General features: G+C 41.2%; 1 protein-coding gene and 1 pseudogene across 6 annotated transcripts in view; both read left to right on the forward strand.

The window, feature by feature from the left end:
• LOC309327599 (E3 ubiquitin-protein ligase TRIM39 pseudogene) overlaps positions 1–2,041 on the forward strand; it is a 47,073-nt pseudogene extending 45,032 nt beyond the window's left edge. The window contains exon 5 of the transcript XR_014161588.1: positions 731–2,041. The product of XR_014161588.1 is annotated as an E3 ubiquitin-protein ligase TRIM39 pseudogene (transcript). The remainder of the gene's footprint in view (positions 1–730) is intronic.
• LOC309327596 (uncharacterized protein) overlaps positions 1–22,947 on the forward strand; it is a 63,100-nt gene extending 40,153 nt beyond the window's left edge. For 2 of the 5 annotated variants that reach the window (XM_081836923.1, XM_081836920.1), the window contains exons 4-8: positions 19,209–19,292; positions 19,795–19,861; positions 20,425–20,480; positions 21,925–21,956; positions 22,637–22,947. In XM_081836923.1, the coding sequence (XP_081693049.1) occupies positions 19,209–19,292; positions 19,795–19,861; positions 20,425–20,480; positions 21,925–21,956; positions 22,637–22,708 (311 nt within the window). In that variant the 3' untranslated portion in view covers positions 22,709–22,947. Of the gene's footprint in view, positions 1–7,077; positions 7,136–13,099; positions 13,186–15,421; positions 15,488–15,959; positions 16,251–19,208; positions 19,293–19,794; positions 19,862–20,424; positions 20,481–21,924; positions 21,957–22,636 lie in introns of those variants that run through there. The other 3 variants (XM_081836921.1, XM_081836919.1, XM_081836922.1) reach the window with 3 other exon arrangements.
• The last annotated feature ends 3,309 nt before the right edge of the window (positions 22,948–26,256 follow it).

Here is a 26,256-nt window from a genome sequence, read left to right on the forward strand (position 1 = left end):
AGAAACCAGCAACTTCTGCAAACTGCTGTTTGTTGACTTGGGCTTCTTCCAGTCATCCTGTAATGGGTAGCTCAACCTGTGTGCTGCCAGATGGTGCTTGACTGCAAATCCCATCATCCCTTGCTTTGGTCATACTGTTTGGGGCTGATGGTAGTTGTAATCCAGATCCATACCTACTGGAATAATTTACTTATCCAGTATTGTTTGGCTCAAGAAAAGCACAAACATTTTGAAATGCACATTTTGAGGGGGAAATACTTTAGACAATGTGTTTATACAATAGGTATACAGGAAGGGTAGATCAATGTGGAAATGGATTGATAGGTAAGCACATGCAAAAGTGAGGATGACCCATCATTAATGTGACAAGAATGTGCTTAGCACATTAAACATGTTGCAGATGGCTAAAGCATAAGGAGATATGTTGAGGAACATAGAAGAATTGTTGTAGAGAGAGGGTGAATCATGCAATGCAGAAAGCTTGGATAGAAATTTGTATTAGTCATCATATCATAGATTCATAGAGTTGCAAGGGACCCTGAGGATCAGCTGGTCCAACTCTTTGCAAGGCAGGAATATGCAGCTGTCCAGCAGACAGATGAGAGTATAGTCCACAGATGGGTGACTTAAAAGAGAGATGCCCACAGACCGCCTTACTTAATTTATACATTAATTTATACGGTTCATTTAAGTCTGTGCCTTTGAATCAAGGCCTTTCTTTTTGTTGCAGTTGATGTGATCTTGGATCCCAGGACAGCTCACCCAAAGCTAAAAGTGTCTGAAGATGGCAAAAGTGTTTGGAACACAGGGAATGTTTCTAAGGTTTCTGACTGGGAAAAGCGGTTTGACTCCCGCACATTCATTCTGGCAGAATGTGGATTTTCAGAAGGCAAACATTACTGGGAGATGGAGATTGGTCAGAAGAAAACCTGGGACTTGGGAGTTGCCTCTGCAACTGCTTCTAGAAAGGGGGAGATCACCCTGTGTCCTGAGAATGGCTACTGGGTCATAGGATGTGATGATGGAAAAGATTACTGGGCTCGGACAGAGCCATGGACCCGCCTGAAAGTGAACAGAAAGCTTAAAAGATTAGGAATCTTCCTAGATAAATCAGCTGGAAGCTTATCTTTTTATGATGTCTGTTGTAAAAGGAAATTGCACACTTATAAAACACTTGATGTTGGGGAGCTTTATCCCTTCTTCTCCACAGGATCTGTGACTGCAGAGCTAGATAGTTCTCCACTAAGGATTCTTCCACTGAATTTGGAAGACTGATTGTGGGTACAGAATGGGAAAGTATACCAGCTAGCCCTGGAATAGCTCAGAATTAGTGAAGCCCTTTCGTTTAGCCAGGATAGTGGTTTAAATCCAGGTGGCAAAAAAAGAGAGAAACAGAGTAGACACAATGGCATCAATAAATTCCATCATGTTCCCACATCTAAGAAGCAGAAAGAATTCAAAGCCTATGGAATGTGGACAAGATACCAAGATCTACTTGGAAGGGAAACATCTTTATGGCTATCCCCTGTAGAAACTAGTACACAAAAGAAACTTAATATGATGGAGAATTGGGGAAGATATAGAGACATACTGTATTTTTCTGGAAATGTATGCAAATTGAAAAAGTTTGAAGAAATCATAGAATGGGTAATGGATTGGTTTCAATATTATGAAATTAATGAGTTATTTAAAAATGTGTTTATAGAATGAAGTTCTGATTTTGAAAAGATTTTTCTTGAAGGAAAAGAAAAACAGATTTCAAAATTGGATTAGAAATATAATAGATTAGATTATAATATTGTGGTTATGATTTGATAGGTAGAAGATAGGGTGCAGCAGGAGGAGAGAAACAACAACGCCATGGAAAATGCGTGGGATGACAACAAAAATAAAACATGAAACTGTGTTTTGACTGTATATGTTAAAAATGTTGAAACTTAATAAAATATAATTTAAAACATAAAAATGTTTCAAAGCCTAGTTGTTCCTCGTAAGCATGTATAAATAGGGAAACTAAATTTCAGTGACTGCATAAATGTTGTATATTGTTCCACAAGGAAACTCATAGTAAATTCTATTAATTTGATTACTATATTTTGAACAACAACAACAATTTTAGAATTGTTAAATTAAAAATGCCAAGAAGCCCTTCCTTGGACCCATGGGCAGACTTTGATCTTTCAAATGTTGGCAGCACCCTGTGTGAACCCATAATTTGGCACCCTGCTACCTCTCACCTTCTGTTCTGCTCAATTCACTATGGGTAAAACACATACTCATAGAGAAGCACACACTGGTATTCTGAATGGCCCCCCTTTCTTCTTATGTATGAAAAAGAATCAGGATGCAGCTTCCTGGTTCAGATGCAATAATCCTTTGCAAGAATAACAAGTGATAGCCACTGGTAATCTCTACCCCCCCCCCGAAACTCATTGAGTTCCATAATTCCATAATTATGTACTTTGTTTCAGAGAGTTATTGGAAGGTATCTCAATGTAGTGATAATTGGCAGTGACAAGCCAATACACTTCCCATGGAGGGCAAAGTAGTGGGAATAGTGCTGGGCATTCTAGCAAGAAAAACTGTTTTTAAAATCCATTTTTTTCCACGGCTAATTTGTTCATACTTTTAGCCATTACTGGTGTTTAAAAACCTTATTTGTAGTGCCATAGATAGAAATCAGTCAAATCCTGTTACCAATATGAGAACAACCATCCTTCTTCTTCAACAATTTTCCCCCACCTCTTTTGCCAGTTTCCTCTTCATTAAACCGTATTGGAATAGTTAACTCTCCAGTTCTGAAGTTACAGAGCCCATAAATAATGAGAGATAAAACTTCAGATGACAATAATAAATGGCAATGTATTGTTTTATTATTTACTTATTTATAAAAATATTTGTATAGCACTATACAACTAAATGAAAGGAACATTTCATACAAAGATTACCATAATAAAGGACAAAAGTGGTAAGGACCTAACAGGAGCAGAAGACATCAAGAAGAGGTGGCAAGAATACACAGAGGAATTATACCAGAAAGATATGGATGGCTCGTACACCCCAGGTAGTGTGGTTGCTGACCTTGAGCCAGTCATCCTGGAGAGTGAACTCAAATGGGCCTTAGAAAGCACTGCTAATAACAAGGCCAGTGGAAGTGATGATATTCCAGCTGAACTATTTAAATTTTTAAAAGATGATGCTGTTAAGGTGCTACACTCAATATGCCAGCAAGTTTGGAAAACTCAGCAGTGGCCAGAGGATTGGAGAAGATCAGGCTACATCCCAATCCCAAAGAAGGGCAGTGCCAAAGAATGCTCCAACTACCGCACAATTGCACTCATTTCACACGCTAGCAAGGTTATGCTTAAAATTCTACAAGGAAGGCTCAAGCAGTATGTGGACCGAGAACTCCCAGAAGTGCAAGCTGGATTTAGAAGAGGCAGAGGAACCAGAGACCAAATTGCAAACATGCGCTGGATTATGGAAAAGCTGGAGAGTTCTAGAAAAACATCTACTTCTGCTTCACTGACTATGCAAAAGCCTTTGACTGTGTTGACCACAGCAAACTATGGCAAGTTCCAAAAGAAATGGGAGTGCAGTGGTGCCCCGCAAGACGAATGCCTCGCAAGACGGAAAACCCACAAGACGAAAGGGTTTTCCGTTTGCGAGTTGCTTCGCAAAACGAATTTCCCTATGGGCTTGCTTCGCAAGAAGAAAGCCCATAGGGAAATCTCCGGGGACCTCTTTTAAATGCTGGAGGTGGGGAGCAAAGCCTTTCCCCCCCCCCTCCGGCCCTCAGAAGAGGTCCAGGAAGGCCGGCGGGGGCCGAAAGGCTTTGCTCCCCACCGCCAGCATTTTAAAAGCGGTCCGGGATAGCAGGGAAGCGCTTCCCGCTATCCCGGACGGCTTTTGAAGGCAGGCGGGGGGGGGAGCAAAGACTTTCGCCCCCCCGGCCTTCAGAAGAGGTCCTAGACCTCTTCTGAAGGCTGGCGGGGGGCGAAAGTCTTTGCTCCCCCCCGCCTGCCTTCCCGGGGGCTTTAAAATTGCCCCGGGACAGCGGAGAAGTCCGCTGTCCGGGGCGATCTTAAAATGCTGGCGGGCGGCAGCGAAACTTTTGCTGCCGCCCGCCAGCATTTTAAAAAAACCCGGGACAGCGGAGGACTTCTCCGCTGTCCGGGGCGATCTTAAAATGCTGGCGGGCGGCAGCGCTGCCGCTCGCCAGCATTTTAAAAAACCCCAGGACAGCGGAGAAGTCCTCTGCTGTCCCGGTTTTTTTTAAAATGCTGGGGATGGGAAGAAAAGCCCTTGTCCCCCCCCCCAGCCTTCAGAAGAGGTCGGGGGACAGACTGTCCCCGGACCTGGTCTGAAGGCGGTTTCCATAGGAACACATTGATTGATTTTCAATGCATTCCTATGGGAAACCGTGCTTCGCAAGACGAAAAACTTGCAAGACGGAAAAACTTGCGGAACGAATTAATTTCGTCTTGCGAGGCACCACTGTGCCTGATCATCTCATCTGTCTCCTGAGAAATCTCTATGTGGGACAAGAAGCTACAGTTAGAATGGGATATTGAACAACTGACTGATTCAAAATTGGGAAAGGAGCACGACAAGGCTGTATATTGTTTCCCTGCTTATTTAACTTATATGCAGAATTCATCATGCAAAAGGCTGGGTTGGATGAATCCCTAGCCGGAATTAAGATTGCCGGAAGAAATATCAACAAACTCAGATATGCAGATGACACAACCTTGATGGCAGAAAGTAAGGAGGAATTAAAGAACCTTTTATTCAGGGTGAAAGAGGAGAGCGCAAAATATGGTCTGAAGCTCAACATAAAAAAAAAAAACAAAGATCATGGCCAATGGGTCCATCACCTCCTGGTAAATAGGTGGGGAAGAAATGGAGGCAATGAGAGATTTTACTTTCTTGGGCTCCATGATCACTGCAGATGGTAACAGCAGCCACGAAATTAAAAGACGCCTGCTTCTTGGGAGAAAAGCAATAACAAACCTAGGCAGCATCTTAAAAGGCAGAGACATCACCTTGCCAACAAAGGTCTGCAGAGTTAGCTATGGTTTTCCCAGTAGTGATGTATGGAAGCGAGAGCTGGACCATCAAGAAGGCTGATTGCCGAAGAACTGATGCTTTTGAATTATGGTGCTGGAGGAGACTCTTGAGAGTCCCATGGACTGCAAGAAGATCAAACCTATCTATTCTTAAGGAAATCAGCCCTGAGTGCTCACTGGAAGGAAAGATCGTGAAGCTGAGGCTCCAATACTTTGGCCACCTTATGAGAAGAGAAGACTCCCTGGAAAAGACCCTGATGTTGGGAAAGATGGAGGGCACAAGGAGAAGGGGACGACAGAGGATGAGATGGTTGGACAGTGTTCTTGAAGCTACCAACATGAGTTTGACCAAACTGCGGGAGGCAGTGGAAGACAGGAGTGCCTGGCGTGCTCTGGTCCATGGGGTCACGAAGAGTCGGACACGACTAAACGACTAAACAACAACATATGACTAAATATACTATAAAACTCCAAGAAGTCATTAACAAAAAATCAAAACATCTAAAATGGCACTGATCGATCGCAGGACACTTTCTTCTTGTTTCTTGTTTACCGCCAATCACCTGCTTTGATAAGGCAAGTAGCGCCACTACTGCCAGCTGAGCTCATGGGCTGAACACTCAAAGATGGCACAATGGAGACTTCACTAGCTGAGGATGATTGAGCCGCTGTTGCTCCTTGGCCAAAATAATTACACCACTGCTACCCTGAAGCCCAAGTGCACATGCCACTGCTGCCACTCTCCACACCACTGATGATCGCTCCGGCACCACTCTCTGCTGCTTGTGAAGCCAGCAGACCGGGCAGAGCAAGCCTCGCAGCTAATGACTTCACAATTGGTTCAGCTTAAAGTGATTTCAGCTCAAATGTGATTTTCCTCTGATGAGGCAAGGCGAAACAAACGGCAATGATCTCAGGCGGGGGGGGGGGCTGGAAGGTGCAGGCATGGTCACGAGGTCAAAAAGGGCAGATAGAACCCGACAAAGGAAAAGCAGGTAGGGCTCCAGGTGAGGGCTGTTTAAATGACCAGGGACCAGACCCAAGGGAAGCCTGCCTGCTCCATTGGTTCTGCCCCCCTGGCCCAGCCCATGTCCGAGCCTGCATCACCATTTGCCTATCCGGGGTGCAGGCCAGGGTTTGACTCTTGATAGGTGGTGAGAGCTTATGCCTCCGCCACCTATTTGGATGGGGCACTGATGTCACAATTCCCTTGTTGAGGCCTTAGTGAAGCCTCTGCTGTCGCGCAATGCTGCCACGCCAAAAGAGTGAACGGACTTGCTCTACCCAGTTTCACAGTAGAAACTGCTAGAATAGGGATTGAGGCCCTGTGGCATGGGGGTGGCCATGCTACATGGGGGTGGTTTGTGTACATGGGTATGTATCTTGGGCATTAGCTGCTGGGGTGAAGCCCCGTTCATTTTATCCTGGAAAAATGTTTTCTTTTTATATCCTTAGAAGGAATTTTCAACCACAATTAATGTCTGACTCTTCTCTCTATCATGTGAACTAATTTACTCATTTTCAGAGGGGTTTCTGGTGGGGGGGGGGGGGTTAAATGGGATAACAGATGAAAAGCTGCCTTTCTGACCATCAAATATTCTCTAAGTGAATGTGCCTGAGGGTCAGAGATACTGTGGTACCTTGGGTTAAGAACTGAATTTGTTCTGGAGGTCCGTTCTTAACCTGAGGTACCATTTTAGCTAATGGGGCCTCTAGCTGCTGCCACATGATTTCTGTTCTCATCCTGAAGCAAAGTTCTTAACCCGAGGTACTATTTCTGGGTTAGCAGAGTCTGTAATCTGAAGCGTCTATAACCCGAGGTACCACTGTACATTGAATAGTTCACCAGAAGGAATGGTGTAAACATTATACATCATTGACTTGTAGCTGCAGCCACATCTGAGGGTGTGCCCTGGGGGAGGGGACAGAAACATGCATGCTGCAAATGTCCTGATCATTTCCATCTCGTCTGTGAGAGAAGTAGAAGAATTTGAGAGTCAAGAGTGGCACGTCAGATTGACAAGCCAACTCCTGCTCTGCCCTGATGAATCTCTTCTGGATTCTCTGTAAGTTTGGGAAACTGGGAAGGGAATTCACAAATATGGTTATTAGAAATTTCCAGAGTTTGTTAGAAAACACTTAAGCCACTCCAAAAAAAGCTGAAGTAAAAACTGTAGGTTAGGAGAATTCTTAAATCATTGCTCTGCCCTTGTTATTTCATGTTAAAACATAGTGTTAACATATTGCATGAATGTCATTGCAGGTGCTCTGCTTGCAAATCGCTGGTGTGTGGGTGATGACCAAGATTCAGAACTTTGCACTTCGACAGGTGAGTTTGAGTCTGTGAAGCCTGTGTATACCGGTAAGTATGTAAAGAACTGCAGGATTGTGCATGTGTGTACAACTAATAAACATGTTAAGATGCAATATAAAAGAGCACAAAGAGAAGTGCTAGGAAGGCAAAGCAGTGAGAAAGAAAATACAGTAGTACCTCTAGTTACGAACTTAATTCATTGCAGAGGTCTGTTCTTAATCTGAAACTGTTCTTAACTAGAGGCGTACTTTCGCTAATGAAGCCTCTTGATGCCACTGTGCCGCCAGCACATGATTTCTGTTCTCATCCTGGGGCAAAGTTCTCAACTTGAGGTAACTTTTCCAGGTTAGCGGAGTTTGTAACCTGAAGTGTTTGTAACTCGAGGTACCACTGTAATGCCGATAAAGCAATTTATATACTTTCACAGGACTGCTCAGATATTTGTCCTCCATTGCAATTAAGTTTTCACTTGCTCTCTGCATTCACTTATGCCTTTCTTTCTTTCTTTCTTTCTTTCTTTCTTTCTTTCTTTCTTTCTTTCTTTCTTTCTTTCTTCATGAGAGTTTACAACCCCAAATGTCTAAATAAAAACGGAGGTGGCATTAAAATGCTTTAAATAAATAAAACAGAATAGAACATTGCATGCACTTTCCCCGAAAAGAAATAAATAAAGGCAGTATACAACAAACAATTATGGGGGGAAAACAGTGCTTAAAAAGAAATACAGTAAGACAAAAATAAAGGTTATAAAGCAATCTAATTCCACATGATTACTCAAATGTTCACTCTCTATTGCAAAAACATTTTCACATACTCTCTGTATTCATTTATGCTCTTTCTTTATTTCTTCTGTTCATTCTCTAGGTGAACTTCCTGCTCCTGATTTATTCTTGAATGCAACTTTGGTTCATGAAGGGGACATTATCATAGCACTATGTGTGGCTCCATCAGAGGTTGTGCCGACCAGATTTTTTTTCTGTAAAGATGGGGCTCCTGTTTCATTCAAGAAAGCAACATCTCAATATGCTCGATACATAGTCTATGCATTGCCGAATAATGCTGGCTACTATTCCTGTGGTTACCAGCAGAAGGATGCAAAGAATGAAGTGAAGACATCTGCTCTCAGTATTGCTCAGAATCTGATTCTCCAGTCAGGTAAGGTTGTAGAAATGCTCCATCTAGAAAGATCCCTGCAAGAGAATGTTGTATGGTGGGATAGTTCTGTTCAGAGTTCCAGCTAGCCAGCCGTAACATATTCCAGCATAGTTAATTTCATTCTCCATCCATTTGGTTTCTATTCCCTAATCACAACAATTAATCAGTATTTCAAAGCTACAGAGCATGTTCAGTCCTCCCTGGTCTGCTTTTGAGATTCAACCTTACAGTGTTTTTCATCGGTTTACATACAACGTATGAAAAATATTCATGTGCCTGGTTTATGTGTCTGGCCTTTATGGATGGGACTTAGATTAGCTCAAGTCCATTCCGTTTAATTTCTGCTGGCACTGCATACGTTGCTAAAGAATGCATAAAAAGTTACAGGTGTTGTTCTATCGAACTAAGTTATACTTTGAGTAGGCCCGATGGAATTAATAGATCCTAGTTAGTTGCAACCTGTTATGTGGTTGCTCGAGAGCAAACAGGCAAGACTCCAACCTGTCTTTTCCAGGTTTTATTAACTGTACAAAACTATTTACAGTGCAGAGAGTCGCAAGTCCATGTCTGCTCAGTCGCTAGCAAAATCTGGGAGTGGACAGTCCTTATACCCTCCCCAGCATAACAGTTGTGTGACCCCCATCCTTCGCTTCCCCTCTCTGTGCACAAACCTACTGTGCAGAGTTGGCAAAGGGGGACTTGCCTCCCCTCCGCTTTGCTCAGGCTTGGTGTTGGGGCTCTCCCTAGCATCTTCTGATCCCTGCGTTCCTTCCCCACTGGAGAAGGGGCTTCCCTCCTCATCAGAGGAAGAACTGCTTCGCGAGATCTTTGGAGGCTCCCTGAAACACAACTGCCATTCCACCTCTCACCTCTGAGGTGATAGCAGTTCCCTGACACAACCATTGATTTCAGTGGGCCTACCTATGATTTAGTTTGAAACAAATCCACTGTTATGATGCACCTTTATATATACATTAAATGACACCATTTGTATGCATTCCTCAAAATATGTATTTTTACAATACTTTTCAATAGATTTCCTAATAAAATACACGATATGTTAAAATAAATATTTCTGTGGGCACTTGTGGCAAAACAACATTACAAAATCCAGAGAACTTTGTGAATCAACAAGGAGTTTTCTGATCAACAGGGGAGAGATAAACCATTTCTTACCCTTTGCTGTTCTAGATGGGTTGATGAGCCATGCTTTTCTGATATTGTCCATGTTTTTTCATGACCAGGTAATTGTCCTTCCAATGCTAAGTAGGCAAAAAAATTATCTTATTGTTTGTTTTAGTATGTCATTTTAAATCTTAGCACAGAAACAAAATAATTCAATTTATACTCAAACACAATCACAAAAAGAAAACTTTTTTATCATTTCCCAACAGAGACCATTAATACCCTGAGACCACATTAATAGAATCTTTTTACTACTGTAAAAAGTCTGATAGCACTCTTGATGTCAATCTTTGTCCCCCCCCTTTTTTGACCAATTATTGCCATCAATTGAGCCAGTTCAGTATACAGAGAAAAGTGGTTTATTTATTCAAAAGATATGAGGAAGCAGTTCTGCCTGATTTAGTCTTGCCATATTTCAAAAATTCCTGACACCCCAGCCTCCCCCCAAAACAAAAAATAAATTAAAGTTTCTCTCCTTTTTTGACAAGGACAAATGACTGCCCTCAATCAAGAGCCAGTTGGCTAGACAGAGAGTCAGGGAAATGCAGTACACCTTACTGGGTTTCCTGCTATCTGTGCAAGCTTTTCACCATATCATTTTATGCCCCATTCTGTGTCCAGTAAGTTTGGAGTGATGCACACCCAGTGGATCCATTCCATCAACATGGGGCAAAGAATGATTAAAAGAAACCAGCCACAAGATAGATCATTCACACCCACTATAAGATTAACTTTAATCAATAACAAGAGTTTTAAGCCTCAGATAATATATATGTTATACTGCAGGTATTTCAATAGTTCATTTATGACTGGAGACTATGTAAATGATAAGGTCTCCCTCTTCACCTTGTTGTGGACATTTTGAGCGAACACCAAACTTGTCAACTTTTTCCTCTTGTTCTCCCCTTCTCTAAAACACCTTCATAGGGTGGATAGAATGGAGTATACAGGAAATAGGCATAGTTGAAAACTGAGCAGATTGTTTTTCTTTTACTATTTTATTATATGTTGCAAACTGCTACAGGTTACGTGTATGATTTTAGATGAACATTTCCTTTTATTCTCTGTTGTCCATTGTAAAGGCCTTTAGCTATGTACAATAAAAAGTGATTGATTGATAGTATTTGAGAGAATCAATAGGAGTATATAATCAGAGTAGGAAAAGTGCTATGATACACTTGTACATTCTTCCAACAAGAATCAAACCATAGGGAACTTGCTAATGTCTATTTGTTGATTTATCTCCCTGCCGCTGGTCATATCTGAATAGACACCCAAACCTTTCTGATCTTTTTCTATTGAATGCAGGTCAGACAATATCTCCCTATGTTTGGATTCTCTGCTCCTCATTGGTGCTTCTTCTCCTGGTCTCAGCACCAATCATCACCTATTTCATGGAGAAGTATAATTGCTCCTTGGCTGGACCTAGAAACTAGGAAATCCCATTGGAAGAAAAAAATAAATACCTCCAGACTGTGCTTTGTCTGTCCTCCTTCTCTCATGCATTTATTCACTTACAATAATGTTTCCAGTATTTTACTAAGCCCAGTTCAAGTACTGGTTTTGACCTTTAAGGTTCCAATAAATGGCTTAGGTTCATGATGTCTGGTTAGCTTGCCAGAAGTTTTTACAGCAGGTATTGAAAGCAATACAGCAAAGGTGTCTGCATAGTATTAATGATCATCTTCAATGGATAGCCTTTTATCTACTGGGATTTATATTATTTTCTGCTTATTTTAACATGCCTATGTTTTAAAATATTATTTGTATTTCTGTCAAATAAATTGTTTAGTTATTGCGTTGCTTTGTATTGTGCCATATTTCTATAATATGTTATCCACCCGGTGTGTGCTATGTTTACAAAGACCACATTCTATGTAAACGAGTAGAGAAATAGAAAAGCAATTATATGGGGACCCTCAGCTGGTAGACCATGGTGGAGAACATTTTGGGGTCCAGCCCCATTAGCCAACTTTGATAAATGGACCGGGCAACCCACCAGTCCATCACATGACATAATTCTGTTAAAATCCCTTCAGACGTTATTGAAACATGGGAACCACAAAGCAAGGGCGGTTGGCAGCCCTGTGTTTTGTAAGCCACTTCATGACATACCTTTCAACCTCCAAAACGAAGGACTCAAAGGAACAGCACAACACAGCTTCAAAGAGCTACACTGGGAAGCATGAACCTCTCCCCTCTCCTTGAGCAAGGCATGCTTTGCTCCAGCAAAGGGACAACTGGGGGCCCATGTGAAGCTCCCAATTGTTCCATTAAAGGCCTGGCTTTATTTATTTAGAAAAATATTTATATATCGATATTCATACAAAAATATCAGAGTGGTTTACAACAATGATACATAAATATATATAATAAAAACCATATTAAAAGGTCAAAATCAGAAACAAGCTGGGGATGTCGGGTGTTGGATGGGTGGACTGGGCTTCCATAATTTGGTCAGCCAAAGGAGCAGACATGATGGGCCTTGGTGTACCTATGGTCCGGAGGCTCCCAATACCAGTATAAAACCAATCCAGCCTCTAGCAACTTTCCTCCTGGCTCCTAAATAGTTCTCATCCACAAAGGCATTATTATTACACACCTCATTCCTCCCAAGACACAAACAAGTCTAAAGGCTCACAGAAATTACCACTTCCACATCTCCAAGGAAACTGGAACCCCTTTCAATGGGGATACGACTAGAATGGCTAAATCCTTGTAATAAGATGAAACTTGTAGCCAGACAGCAGGAAGGACCAAGGGCAGTTGCCTTACAAAACTGTTGCTCTTTCCACTTTAACATCAGAAACTGCTAGACTAGAGATCAAGGCCCTGTGGCATAAACGTGGCCCATGAGGTCTCACAATGCAGCCCAGGCACCCTCCCCTCTTTATAGACCATGTTACCTAGGGGGTGGTTTGTGTGCATGGGTGTGTACATGCTTTAGCTCCATCTTGGGCATGGGCTGCTGGTATGCAGTCCCATCCACTTTATCTTGACGGAATACTGGCGGCGGCGGGAGGGCGGGGGGAGATTTCCTATTTATTTCCCTAGAATGAATTTTTCACAGCAGTTCATGTCTGGATCTTCTCTCTATCACGTGAACTAATGGACTCATTTTCAGAGAGGTTTCTGGTGCTGGGTAACAGGGTAACAGATGAAAAGTTGCCTTTCTGACCATCAAATATTATCTTTAAATGAATGTGCCTGAGGTTCATAGATACGTTGAACAGTTCACCAGAAGGAAAAGTGTAACATTATACATCCTTGAGACGTAGTTGCAGCCACATGTGGGGGTGTTCCCCAGGGGAGGGGATAGAAGCATGCATGCTGCAAAAGTCGTGACAATTTTCGTCTCGTCTGTGAGAGAAGTAGAAGGAGCTGAGAGTCAGAGGTGGGGACAAACATCAGATTGGGAAGCCAACTCCTGCTCTGCCCTGATGAATCTCTTCTGGGTTCTCTGTAAGTTTGGGAAACTGGAAAGGGAATTCATGGATATTGTCAACTTCTTGAAAGATCTGGGGAAAGTAAACTCCACAATTCCCTTCAGAGCTTTCCTAGGGGTGTGTGTATGAGAGAGAAAGATGGAAAAACTCATCATTACCAAGAATGGTGGAGTCATTGTTAAAATTAATGGGCTCAGCTGAGATGGCACAATTGAGATATTTTATCAGAGCAATGTCATTGTTAACATTTACTAAAGATTGGAAACCTCTCACAGACTTTTTGCATGGAAAAGAAAATGAAATAATTAGATTTGGATTTGACGATTATGGAGATCGTGAGTGATGTTTATATGTAGCAGTAAGATGACGAATCAGAAGTTCTTTACCTTCTTAACTTTTCTCCCTTTTTCTCTTTTAATTCCTTTATTATTTCTTTTTCTTTTTTCTCTTCCTTGTTCTTCCATTCTTTCCCCCCTCTGAATTAATGTTTTAATTTGGATTTTAAAAATAGATTTTGACAATAATCTTTGTATTTCTCTTTATAAACGCCAATAAAATGTATTTTTTTAAAAAAGATAGTGTTTGTGTGTGTGTGTGTGTGTGTGTGTGTGTTTGTGTGACTGTGTGTGTGTGTGAATGTATATGAATGCTGCCCTAAAAGGAAAGGAAAGGGTAAATAGTTCAGTGATTGGAACTTTGACATTTTCTGGAAATCACTTCATGGACAAATAGCAGGATTCTAGAAAAGGCTCCTAAGTAATGAGAGTGATGTACAAATGGTCTCTTATAGTTCTCCATACTACTAGTGAACAGAGAAACTAGTGAGAGAATTCCATGTAATTACTTGAAGTGGAGGAGAAATGCCCCAACATTCCAGAAGTAGTACAGCTTTTCATTTTCCATCTCCTTTTCTCTGATTCTGTGTATTAACGGTATTGGGAAATGAGTTGGCAGCCAGGCTCCCATCCTGCATCCTTCCGCATTGCCTGAAACCAATGTATTTCTAAGGCTATCTGGCAGGTGGGAACAGAAACAGCATAGAAAAGTGTTGAAAAATACTAGAAGCAAATGCTTCAAGATGGCCTTTTACTAAAACAGTGAGAAAAGGCATACTCATAGAAAACATATTTTTGAAATGTTCTCAGAAAAATGCCTTGTAGGAATTTTTGGCTTAACTCTAAAAATAAACATGGGGAGTTGCAACTCTAATAGAGACAACTGTGTGTACTCATAGTTAGGGTTGCCATACACCCAGGAAATTCTGGCGCGTGTGAGGGAGCATGTCCCTGTGTGAGAGGGGGATCAGTAAGATTGGCAGTGGTGGATGGCAGGGCAGGGAGTGGGCGATCATACAATTTTGCTGCTCTGCCTAAGTGAGGCAGTGGAAAAACAAGCCTTAAAAATACTATTATGTGTGAGGTTTCCAGGACTCAAGGCTGATTTGAATGAGCTTAGGTTCCAGTCTAAGTCACCTGCTCCTTGCCACATCCCTGCAACAGCCTTCTGGAGGACTTACAGTGCCCTCAGTTTAACTAGCTGAGCTGTGATGAGCATATCTTTGTCTGAGCTGCATGGTGAGCCCAGCTGAGGGAGAAATCTGCTGCATCCTAAGATGCTCATGTCTTTAGATTATGTGGTAGGATTGCCCCCCAGCACTGCAGATAGCCAAGCTGTTTTCAACATACATTTTAAAAAATAAACTGAAATAAGGCCTTCCTCTTCAACTTGTGGAAGACATTTCATGAAAACATCTAACCTCCTCCTCCTCCTCTCCTCCTCCTCCTCCAAGTTCTATCTCCAAGAGAACCAAGGATTTTAGCTTAAGAGTGACTGGGTTACACACCATAACGTAAATGTACAAATTAAAGAAGTGCTGGTAGAAGAAACAGCCTGCAACACATAGGAAAAGACAATATTATTGATTTCTCCTCAGCTCTGCATTCACACATGCTTGTTTAATCTCTTTCAAACACCATGCACCCTTTTGCACACAGAAAAAAAACAACTGTACCAGAATAAGAGGTGTTCTGGCATATAGGAAACTTGGCAATTATATGGCTTTACATTGACTCTCATCTATATGTGTATTATTTGCATAATTGGAAATTACTAGGGATGCTAGAAAACACTAAAGCCAGTCCAAAAAGGCTGCAGCCAAAATAGCAGGTCAGGAGAATTATTAAATCATTGCTCTGTCCTTGTGTTTACTTGTTGAAACATATTATAAACATAATGCCTGGATGTTATTGCAGGTTCTCTGCTTGCAAATCACTGGTGTTTGGGTGATGACAAAGATTCAGAGCTTTGCACTTCTACAGGTGAGTTTGAGACTGCGCTGGTCTGTGTACACTAGTGTGTGCAGGATTGCAGAGATTGGTGTGTGTGTGTGTGTTCCTCTGCTCAAACCAAATGGTGAATGCTAAATGTTCACTATCAAAGAAGATCAGGGCTATTTCGTTTCATCATCAAGAATTAAACTGAGATTTTACAACCTCAAATTTCTAAATAAAAATTGAGGTGGCATTAAAATGCTTTAAATAAATAAAACAGAGTAGAACACTGGCATGCCACTTTCCTTGAAAAGAAATAATTAAAAGCAGTATACAATAAACAACCATGAAAAAAGTGCTAAAAAGAGATACAGTAAGAAAATAATGGTGATAAAGCAATCTAATTGTACATGATTACTCAAATGTTCACCCTCCATTGCAAAAACATTTTCATTTACTCTCTGCATTAATTTATGTTCTTTATTTCTTCCGTTCATTCATTTGTTCGTTCATTCTCTAGGTGAACTTCCTGCTCCTGGTTTATTCTGGAATTCAACTTTGTTTCCTGAAGGGGAAATTATCGCAGTACTATGTGTGGCTCCATCAGAGGTTGTGCCGACCAGATTTTTTTTCTGTAAAGATGGGGCTCCTGTTTCAGCCAAGAAAGCAACATCTCAATATATTCAATACCTAGTCTATGCATCGCCGAAGAATGCTGGCCAGTATTCCTGTGGTTACCAGCAGAAGGATGCAAAGAACCAAGAGAAGACATCTGCCCTCAGTGTTGCTCGGAATCTGATTCTCCAGTCAGGTAAGGTTGTAGAAATGATCCGACTAGGAAGGGACCTGCAAGAGAATGTTGCATGGTGGGATAGTCCTGTTTAGAGTTCCAGCTAGCCAGCCATGCCATATTACAGCATAGTTAATTTCATTCTCCTTCCATTTGCTTTCTATTCTCCTACCACAACAGTTAATCATAGCCACAGAGCATGCTCAGACTTCCCTGGAGCACATTCATATATTCATATAAATGAAAATAGGTGCTGTTTTGAACCTATGCAACCAATGTTGGAGGATCTGGTCAATAGCATGGAGATGACAACACTTCTCCAGTGACACTGTTTAATGGTGTATTAAAAGTATGCATTGCTGTTAGGCAGCTTATCAAAGAGTGATGCTTTTGCAACCTGTTAAAAATATTCATGATTTATGTGTCTAGCCTCTAGGGATGGGGCTTAGATCAGCCTAAGTCCACCCTGTTTCATTTCTTTTGGCACATCATGTTTTTCTAAATCGTGCTTGAAAGGTTATATGCATTCTTCCATTCAGCTAAGTTATACTTTGAGTAGACCCATTGAAATGAATGGCTCTTAGTCATAACCATTGATTGTTAGTTCAAATCTAACTCATTGTTATGATACACCTTTATATATACATTAATCTACACAATATGTATGCATTCCTCAAAATATGCATTTTATCAATGCTTTTCAATGCATTTCCAAACAAAATACACATTATATTAAAATGCATATAAAGTGGGCCCCTTTGTGGCAAAACCACATTACAAAATGCAAAGAAGTTTGTGATCCAATCAGGAGTTGTGTTCTGATCCACAATTCAGTTTGGCACCACTGACTTGATAAGAAAACATTTATGTGAGCTTTGTGTTTCTTGATGGGTTGATGAGCCATGCTTTTCTGATATTGTCCATGTTTTTTCCTGCCCAGGTAATTAAGTAAGCAGCATTAGTGAGTAAAAATGTTTACTTATCTTATTGTTTGTTTTAGTATGCCATTTTAAATCCTAACAGAAAGACAAAATAATGCTATCTATACTCAAACACAATCATGAAAAGAAAACATTTTTTTTCTCATTTCCCATCACAGATTGTTAATACCCCAATGCCACATTTATAGAATCTTTTTGCCACTGTAGAAAGTTTGATAGCACTCTTGATGTCAATGTCTGATTTTTTTCTCCCTTTTTGTCAAAGAGAAATGATTGCCATAAAGAGCCAGTTGCTATACAGAGAGTCAGGGAAATGCATCACTTTTTACTGGTTTTCTTGCTATCTGTGCAAGCTTTTCACCATATCACTTTATGCCCCATTCTGTGCCCTATAAGCATGGGCTGAATCCCGTTGTACAGGTTTGGAGTGATGCACACCCAGTGGATCCATTCCATCAACATGGGGATTGTGAAATGGTGAACGGATCCTGGGACCCAATGCCATGCCATCCCTTGCCTTGCCTGCTGCTGTCAATAAAGAATTGGCCTGATTTTATCCCATCATTGTTGTACAGTCTGACTATTTTGCTGCTCTTATGGGTCACATAATGTGCCAGCCTGGGCAAAAAATGATTAAAAGAAACCAGCCACAAGATAAATCATTCACACCTACTGTAAAATTAACTTTCATCAATTAAATCTGAGATAATATGTATATTAAATAGCAGGTATTTCAATAGTTCAATTCTGACTAGAGATTATGTAAATTATAAGGTCTCCCTCTTCAACTTGCTGTGGACATTTTGTGGGCCCCTTTTGTGGCAAAGGGACGCGGGTGGCGCTGTGGGTTAAACCACAGAGCCTAGGCCTTGCCGATCAGAAAGTTGGCGGTTCGAATCCCTGTGACGGGGTGAGCTCCCATTGCTTGGTCCCTGCTCCTGCCCACCTAGCCGTTCGAAAGCATGTCAAAGTGCAAGTAGGTAAATAGGTACCGCTCCAGCGGGAAGGCAAACGGCATTTCCGTGTGCTGCTTTGGTTCTCCAGAAGCGGCTTAGTCATGCTGGCCACATGGCCCGGAAGCTGTATGCCGGCTCCCTCGGCCAATAAAGCGAGATGAGCGCTGCAACCCCAGAGTCGGCCACAACTGGACCTAATGTTCAGGGATCCCTTTACCTCTTTACCTTTGTGGCAAAACTACATTACAAAATCCACATTACAAAATTTAGTTTTGCCATATTTCAAAAACTAACATTCCTGGCACCCCAGCCGCCCCAGCTAAATAAATAAATAAGTAAATAAATAATAAATAATAATAATTTTAAAAACCCACGTTTCCAAGAGCCGATTCTTTTTCTTTTAGCAGGGAAAGAAGAGGGGATTTCTTGTTGAGGTCCACCCCACCCCCCACTTTGGGAGGGTGGGAATGAGGAGGTAAGTTCCTTTGGACCTCCTAAACAAGTAGCCACAGGTGCCCTGTTCCCTTTTAGCTGGGCTCCTTGTCTCCTGCTCTGCATCCTGAAAAGGGTAGCAATTTTCCTCCTTGAGGAAGCAACTGCAGCAGCTTTGAGAAAGTGACACAGCAGCTCTCGAGGGGGAACAATGGCAGGGGCAGGATAACTGAGTCCTCTTTATTTTCCTCCCTTGAGGCTGGCAGGAGCTCGGGGCTGCTCTCTCCCTCTTTCCACTGTCCTCTGTGCTCCCCTACTCCTCAGTGTGGGCTGCTGCAATTGGGGAGGCAGCGGCCCAAGCATGCTTTGGGTATCCCATGTAAGGGGGGGGGCATTCATTCTGCTGCTCAGGGGGGATGACGACAGACAACAACAACAACACCACCACCATGTACCGGAAATTCCAGACATCTCATAAAATTAAAACAATTTCCCCAGGGTGCCATTTCCTTTCATGTCCAGACTTTTCTGGATGTATGGCAAGCGTAGCCTGATTTAGGTGGGGCAAATTTTGGCTTTGTGAGGGAAACCAAATGAAGACTCCTTTTTCTTTTTTGATCTAATTCAGATTACTCTTCTTTTTTTGGCAGGGCCAAATTGGGGAATTATATGTGGCGGTGTGGCTGGTACCATTCTGGTGTTGGTACTTTCGATCTACCTTTTGGTAAAGAAAGGTGAGTGATGGTAACCTGAAACTATGATAATCTACCATGAAAAGGGTTGATTTTTCAAGTTTCAGCAATGCAAGTCTCCAACCAAAAATGTCATTACTTTCCGTGTGTGTGTGTGTGTGTGTGTGTGTGTGCGCGCACACACACACACATGTGCATGAGTATGGGAGAAATTATGCACAAACATGCATATGTTAGCAAAGAGAAAGTACAAAACTGAATTCTGTTAGGGAAAATAGTTTGCATCCATTTGGAGAACTGTGCATTTAGAGGAGTGGCTTCAACTGCCACTTGTCCTGCATGGGAACTGCCCCTTGCCTTTACAAAAACACCCCCCGAAAGCAATTTTTTGATTGAATAGCCTAAGATTCAGGACAAAGTGCCGCCTTTTGAAAATTCCACCCGGAATTCTACCTTTGAAATCCCAGTAATGTTCAGGAAAATCTGGACATATGTCAGCCCTAATTTATGACAGCTTCTTTGCCTCTCTTCTTTTTTGTTTTAGTGCCGTGTCTTCAGAGATCTTCAAGGCAGGACAGAGCCAATACTGAGCACATTTCTTATGATTATGTGTAAGATTTTCATTTCTTCATTCACTTTATTTGTATGCCACTTTTCCACACAAAATAAATCATGCTCAGAGCAGCTTAGAAACAAAGAAAATGGAAATATATTTCAAGCACTCCAAAAACAAGATCATAGTAACATTGCAAAAAGAACATGCATTATGTTCTTTGTTCAGCTGTACTGTTGAGAATGTGTGGGGTTTTGCTTCTTATTTTTTACACTTTCTCCTAAGCTGTTTTCCAGCAAGGTCCCTGCATCTCCCCACTGCCACTGTTGGACAAATAGCAGAGGGATTTTGATCAGAGACATGGTACAGGGGAAGAAAATACATGAATGAACTAACAATAGTCTTTTGCTGTCGCCCAAACAATTCGACTGCTGCACTTATCAGATTTGAAGCTTCATGTGACTATTTAAACCCAGTTTAAAAGTTTGGATCTCCTGCATTTTGTATCATTCATGGTTGTGTGAAGGAATGCAGATCTCACCCTTCTAAGAAAAGGCTTTCTACCTACAGAACCAGTAAATATGGAGCATCACAAATGCATTTGTCTCTTGTTTTTCTTAGGGAAGGAACTGCAGTCAAGGACAACAGCAGAAACCTGGCCTCTGAAGAAGTTCAGTGTAAGATAATTCTTTTCTCCCTTTGGACTGAAGGTCATGACAACCACAAAGTCCAGCACACAGTCAGAGGATCTGCAGAATGTTTAGCAGCTTTATCTTTTTTGCAGACTTTGCGACAGTGGAAAAATGCTCTAAAAACCTAGTATATACATGTTTCCTCTGAAAAAGTAGGAAGAGGTTATGCACTTCACCTAATCATGTGACTGTAAAATGAAGGATTAAGAACTTTGAATTCAGGTGTTACTTTTTAGTATTGCTATACAATCCCTTGGAGGTTTCTGCGTGAAAGGCAGAATTTTGTTTTAGGATACAAATATTATGTTCTGGAACATGAAAACCAGAAATTTAATTAAGTTTTAAGAAATTCTTTAACTCTCCAAACCTAATGAAAGGTACAGTGGTTTTATTTCGTTATGCAGCTGCATTCCAATGAGCTCAGATGTAAACCCTTGTGTCTCTGGGAAAACTAGATTTTTCTGCAGTTAAGTGAAGCTTCTGGTTCATTCCTGCCAACAAAAATTGTAACACATTATTTGGTAGAATGGGCTTATTTATAGAAGTTGTGGGCTGTAGGAGAGAACGCTCTCACTGTGGTTCCTCACCCACATGACGCATTCAACAAGCACAGACGCCCACATAGCTGTTTTGGAAGGCTTCTCTCAATGTAGCCTTACCAGAACGGGTGAATTTGATTGCGATACGCATTTCTAGAGAGCTATTTTTGCAGGCCTGTGTTATACAACTGTTTCTGTTGCCCTCCCTGACCTCTTAGTCAGATGCATTCTCAGGATAGCACAACCATCCAGACACTGATGGATTATAACTCCCAGGCAAAATGCCGGTCCTGACCCTTGCTGTCAGATGATGAACTCAAACTTTCTGTTTCTGTCAAACCCTTTAATGCATAGACGTGGGTGATACCCAGGCAAAGCAAGAGGAAAGGTACAGCAGGTGAATTGTATGGCTAAGTGTGAGCTGGGACATTGATCCAAGGAGCTACACACACCCTGCCTCTTCCTTTTGAAGAGTAGGGCAGAAACAAGTCTTGACATAGCAAACAAGAAGTGTTTCTGCTCTGGAAAAGCAAATTGGAAAAGCAAATTGGCACTTTGGTGAGTGAATGGGGCCTGTGAGGTGTGTTTGTGTCAGTGCTGGCATTTCTGTGGTCACTCAGTATCTGACTGATTTTCAGACACCTTCCTCTGGAGAAGCTCATTACTAGCAGAACAGACAGGGGGTGTCAATGATGGCAATGGCCTTGAGGAGCTGGGTGGGCATTGTTGTCTTTGAAGCAAATGATAGCTTCAGGAAAGAGCCTGATGATCAGGGATGAACCACTCCTAAAAAGTTGATACATGTTACGATTGTACACAGAAGTACACATACTTATACACATCTTTGAAGATGTACTGTGTAACTACTCTAACTGTGAATTTGTCTTCAGATGCCAAACTTACAGGACTCCTCCAAACAGCAGTGAGTAAAACATCTCAGCCAAATCTGAGTATATAGTTCATTACCCAGGGCTTTTCATGGGTAGGGGGCTGCTCATTACACTTGCCCCAGGACTCAGAGGGCTAAGCTGGCTAGGGGGAGGGGGAGGCAGGGTGTCAGGGGTCTGCTGGACTTACACTGTCATGCCAAGAAGTTTATTCTAACAAAACTACCTCTCTGGGCCTCAGACAAGCTCTGCATTGGCCTGGTATTACCCAAGGGAGTGGACTATTGTAGCTTGCCCACTCACAGACCCTCCTATGTACCAAGGACCCTGGAATACTGTGTAAAACTACAAATATATTCCAGTTACAGATAGGTAGCCGTGTTGGTCTGCCATAGTCAAAACAAAACAAATTCCTTCCAGTAGCACCTTAAAGACCAACTAAGTCAGTTCTAGGTATGAGCTTTCGTGTGCATGCACACTTCTTCAGGTATCTGAAGAAGTGTGCATGCACACGAAAGCTCATACCTAGAACTGACTTAGTTGGTCTTTAAGGTGCTACTGGAAGGAATTTGTTTTGTTTTAAATATATTCCAGATATTCTTTGGGTAGGTTAACAGGTTTTTCTTGCCATAACAACAATTGGCCCCAAATTACTTATGCCAAACAGCCAATATCAGTAGGTAACTGTTATTTTTTTTGTTTTTCAATTTCCAAGCCATCACCATCCCGAAATATAGAAACAACAACCTATGCAACTATTACTCCATTGTGCATGCAACCTGATTGAGAGACCTCAAACATTTCACATGCTGATGCTGCATCCTCACAATGCATGACAATTTATGGGAATTGATGATATGGAGGAAGTTTGAAAGTGCTAGAGCTGGAGGAATTTGGAAGCTTTATAGCCCCCAGAAGATCTGAGAAGATTTTCATCCGATTTTCTGTTTATTTTATTTACTCTTTCCTGCCTCTAACCATGCAAGGATCCTTTATGAGTTTCCCTACTGTTATATGCACTTCACCTTCAAATTCTACCATATCCTCATGGTTGTGTCTGATTGCAATTTCATTGGTAATGTCAAATGTTAAATGATGTAACTACAGGTAGATGGAATTACGAAAGTGATGTTCATTCTGTTGTGTTAATAATAGTTTACTTGTTTGTTCAACACAATAGAAATACATGGGAATTCAGCTTGGGTATCATAGAAAGCGTAGAAATCGTGGCACATGTAATTTGCCTATTAGTTTGTTATATAGGAAGATGCAGTAATCAATTTCTCCTTCACACATGAGAATGTTGGAGATTATCCTATATTCTAAAATAGCAGTGTGGTTGAAGTCCAGAATAAGAGACTTTAGAGAGCCCTCAGCAGTTGCGCCTGCCCTGTGCAACACCCTCCAATCAGATGTGACGGAAATAAACAACTATCTGACTTTTAGAAGACATTTGAAGGCAGCCCTGTATAGGGAAGTTTTAAATGTTTGATGTACTGTTTTTTATAAAAATATATATTAACAAATTCAGCATAACAAACCATCAATACAAATCATATTCATTGTCATCCGCCCCATTTCCCCCCCTCCCCAACAAACCTTCCCTCCCTCCCCCCCCAGGACTTCTCTCAGCTCCTCTCTCTGATTTCTCATTAAAAACCTGCCAAGGAGTCCAGTTCATTTTGTTGTCTTTTTAAATAGATTGTAAAAGGTTCCCATTCTTTGATGTTGTGTTGTGTTTTAATTTGTTGGAAGCCACCCAGAGTGACTGGGGTAACTAACTCAGGTGGGTGGCATATAAATATATTATAATTATAATGGTTATTCTTATTAGATTTTCCCGGCTAAAGTCAGGGCTGAGTTAGGGCAATGCTATTTAAGTTTCCTGTTCTGGCTGAGCTGGAAATATTTATCAGCATAAATTCTCACTGGTGAAACAAAAGTCAGTGTAAGAGTAAAAGGGGGTGGTAGGGACATGATGGGGCAAGGAGAGGCATAAACCTATTCCAAATGCAATCTAGCATGATCTTGTGACATAGGGCCTAATTCTCAAAACTTGGGCCCAGACTCACCTGCCAATTCAGGGTTAGGGGTTACAAACAGCCCCTTTCCACCTTCCACCCCCAGCCTAACTGCTTTACTGCTACAGATAGGTAGCCGTGTTGGTCTGCCATAGTCAAGACAAAAAATTCCTTCCAGTAGCACCTTAAAGACCAACTAAGTTAGTTCTAGGTATGAGCTTTCGTGTGCATGCAAACTTCTTCAGATACGAACAGCTTTACTGATGTTTATGTGGTAGTCATCCCACTGTAATTCTCCCTAAAGGATACTTTATAGTGTTAGAGGCTCAAGAGGCTGATTTAACAGCTTCATGGTCCTGGAAGCCAATGAATAGTCTCAGTCCTTATTTCATGTTTTATATAAAATATACCCACTTATACATACCTGGGAGGTCCCAGAGTGCGCTGAAGCCAATACCTTAAATGTGGGTGCCCCTGTTTCACTTTCAGTTGTGTAGACTCATGAAGTTTGTAATTCAAATACAAAACAACAACAATGATAATACTTTAACAAGATGAGTAGGAAATGAGTCCATTGTATCTGCTCCAAAGAACCCGTTGGTGGTGGCACAATGAGACATATCTCCTGAAGGAAAGCCCATGAGAACTTGACATTGTGTGCTCTTGACAGATGCCATTTCTCAATCTCAGGATCTAAGTGTAGATGTAGTAGTGTACATCACATGTCTGTAGATGTGACATGAAGGCTGCCAACATTAACCCGGTCACATGGGAATCCCTTGCAGATGACCGCAGTGCCTGGAGACAGACAGGTTGTGCCTCCACAGCAGTGACCAGAGGAGGAATAACTGCTAGAAGGAGCACAGAGAGAATAAACACCATGGAGCCTCTACAGCAGCAAAACCGTAGGAAGACATGTGTCCCTAGTATCAGTTTCCACAGCCACAGCAGGCGCTGTAACTTTCCAACAGTTTGACCTCACCATTGAAAGTGCACTCTTCCATGTGGATGCCAATCACATTAAATTATTGAGAAGAAAGAAACCAAGTAGATTTGTAGCAATTAAGGCAATAAACAGGGCTAAGCTGCACATTCACTGCATTAATTCAGAATGCCTGGTCTATCGTGATCTAGAATGAATGAGTTGTGTGCGTGCATATGCTGCTGAATCTCCTCCTTTAACTCTAGTAGCATAAAGAAATCCAGAAACGAGGTCATCAGTTTGCATGTTCTGATTTATACATTACATAGGGGGGAAGTGGGGCAGATTGATACAGAAAAATTCAATCTCATAAGTGAAATAATAAAAATTTTAGCTTGATGCATGGCATAATTAATCAATATTATAATAGCAATCAAAAGAACCATTAAAGTTAGAAGATAATAAGAATATGATGACTTTAGTAAAAAATGGATTTTGTATCATTCTGCCTCACCTACAGGGCACTTTGATACATTGGACGGGGCACTTTGATACAAAGCGTAAATTGTATGAGAATGGTAATTATTTGCAAAAATTTAATGAAAAAACAATTTTTATTGTGAGAGATCACAATGAGCCTTACAATTTGTTACTTAAAATCTAAATTACAGTGGTACATTGTTTTGAGTCCGTCTTGTCAAGCGTCCATTTCATCGAACATCCGCGGCAAACCCGGAAGTACCGGTACGGGTTACTTCTGGGTTTGCCGCTCGTGAATGCACAGAAGCACTAAATAACGCTTTGCCATGTGTCCTTTTCATCTAGCATCCGGGGCTCCAGAACGGATCCCGGTCGCAAAACAAGGTAAAACTGTACGTATCAAAACTAACAGTGTTTCACACATCATAGACTTTATGGCAAGTTTTCTTAACAAAACATCAAAACTTATATTAATCTTTCCTCAAACACCTATCCAATATTTTTTTTGAAAAAACTTAGAAAGTTAAGAACTATTAGACTATTAGATAGTCAAAAAATAGCAATTTAAACAAAATGTTTATAAAAAATAAGATAATTACTTAACGTTTAGTTTCACTTGCACATTATATCCACTTAAGTCAATAGAAAAATGTTTAAAGAGATGATGTTTGAGATGTGCCCTTTGGGAAATTTGGTTTTGGCAATGGCAAAACATCCTTGAAATCAACGCTTGCCTTATCTTCTACAATGAGGAAGACAAACATACAAGATCCTGGTCTTTTCCTGAGATATGACGCTTGATAATCGGTCATATTATATTTAGAAATGACTTTGGCCACGTATAAACAGCAATTTTTTTCTTTTCAAATTTAATGAGTTTAGAGATTTCATGCAAACTTGTATATTGGGGCA

Source organism: Podarcis erhardii (assembly GCF_964252035.2).
Source record: "Podarcis erhardii genome assembly, chromosome: 13".
Lineage (NCBI taxonomy): Eukaryota > Metazoa > Chordata > Lepidosauria > Squamata > Lacertidae > Podarcis > Podarcis erhardii.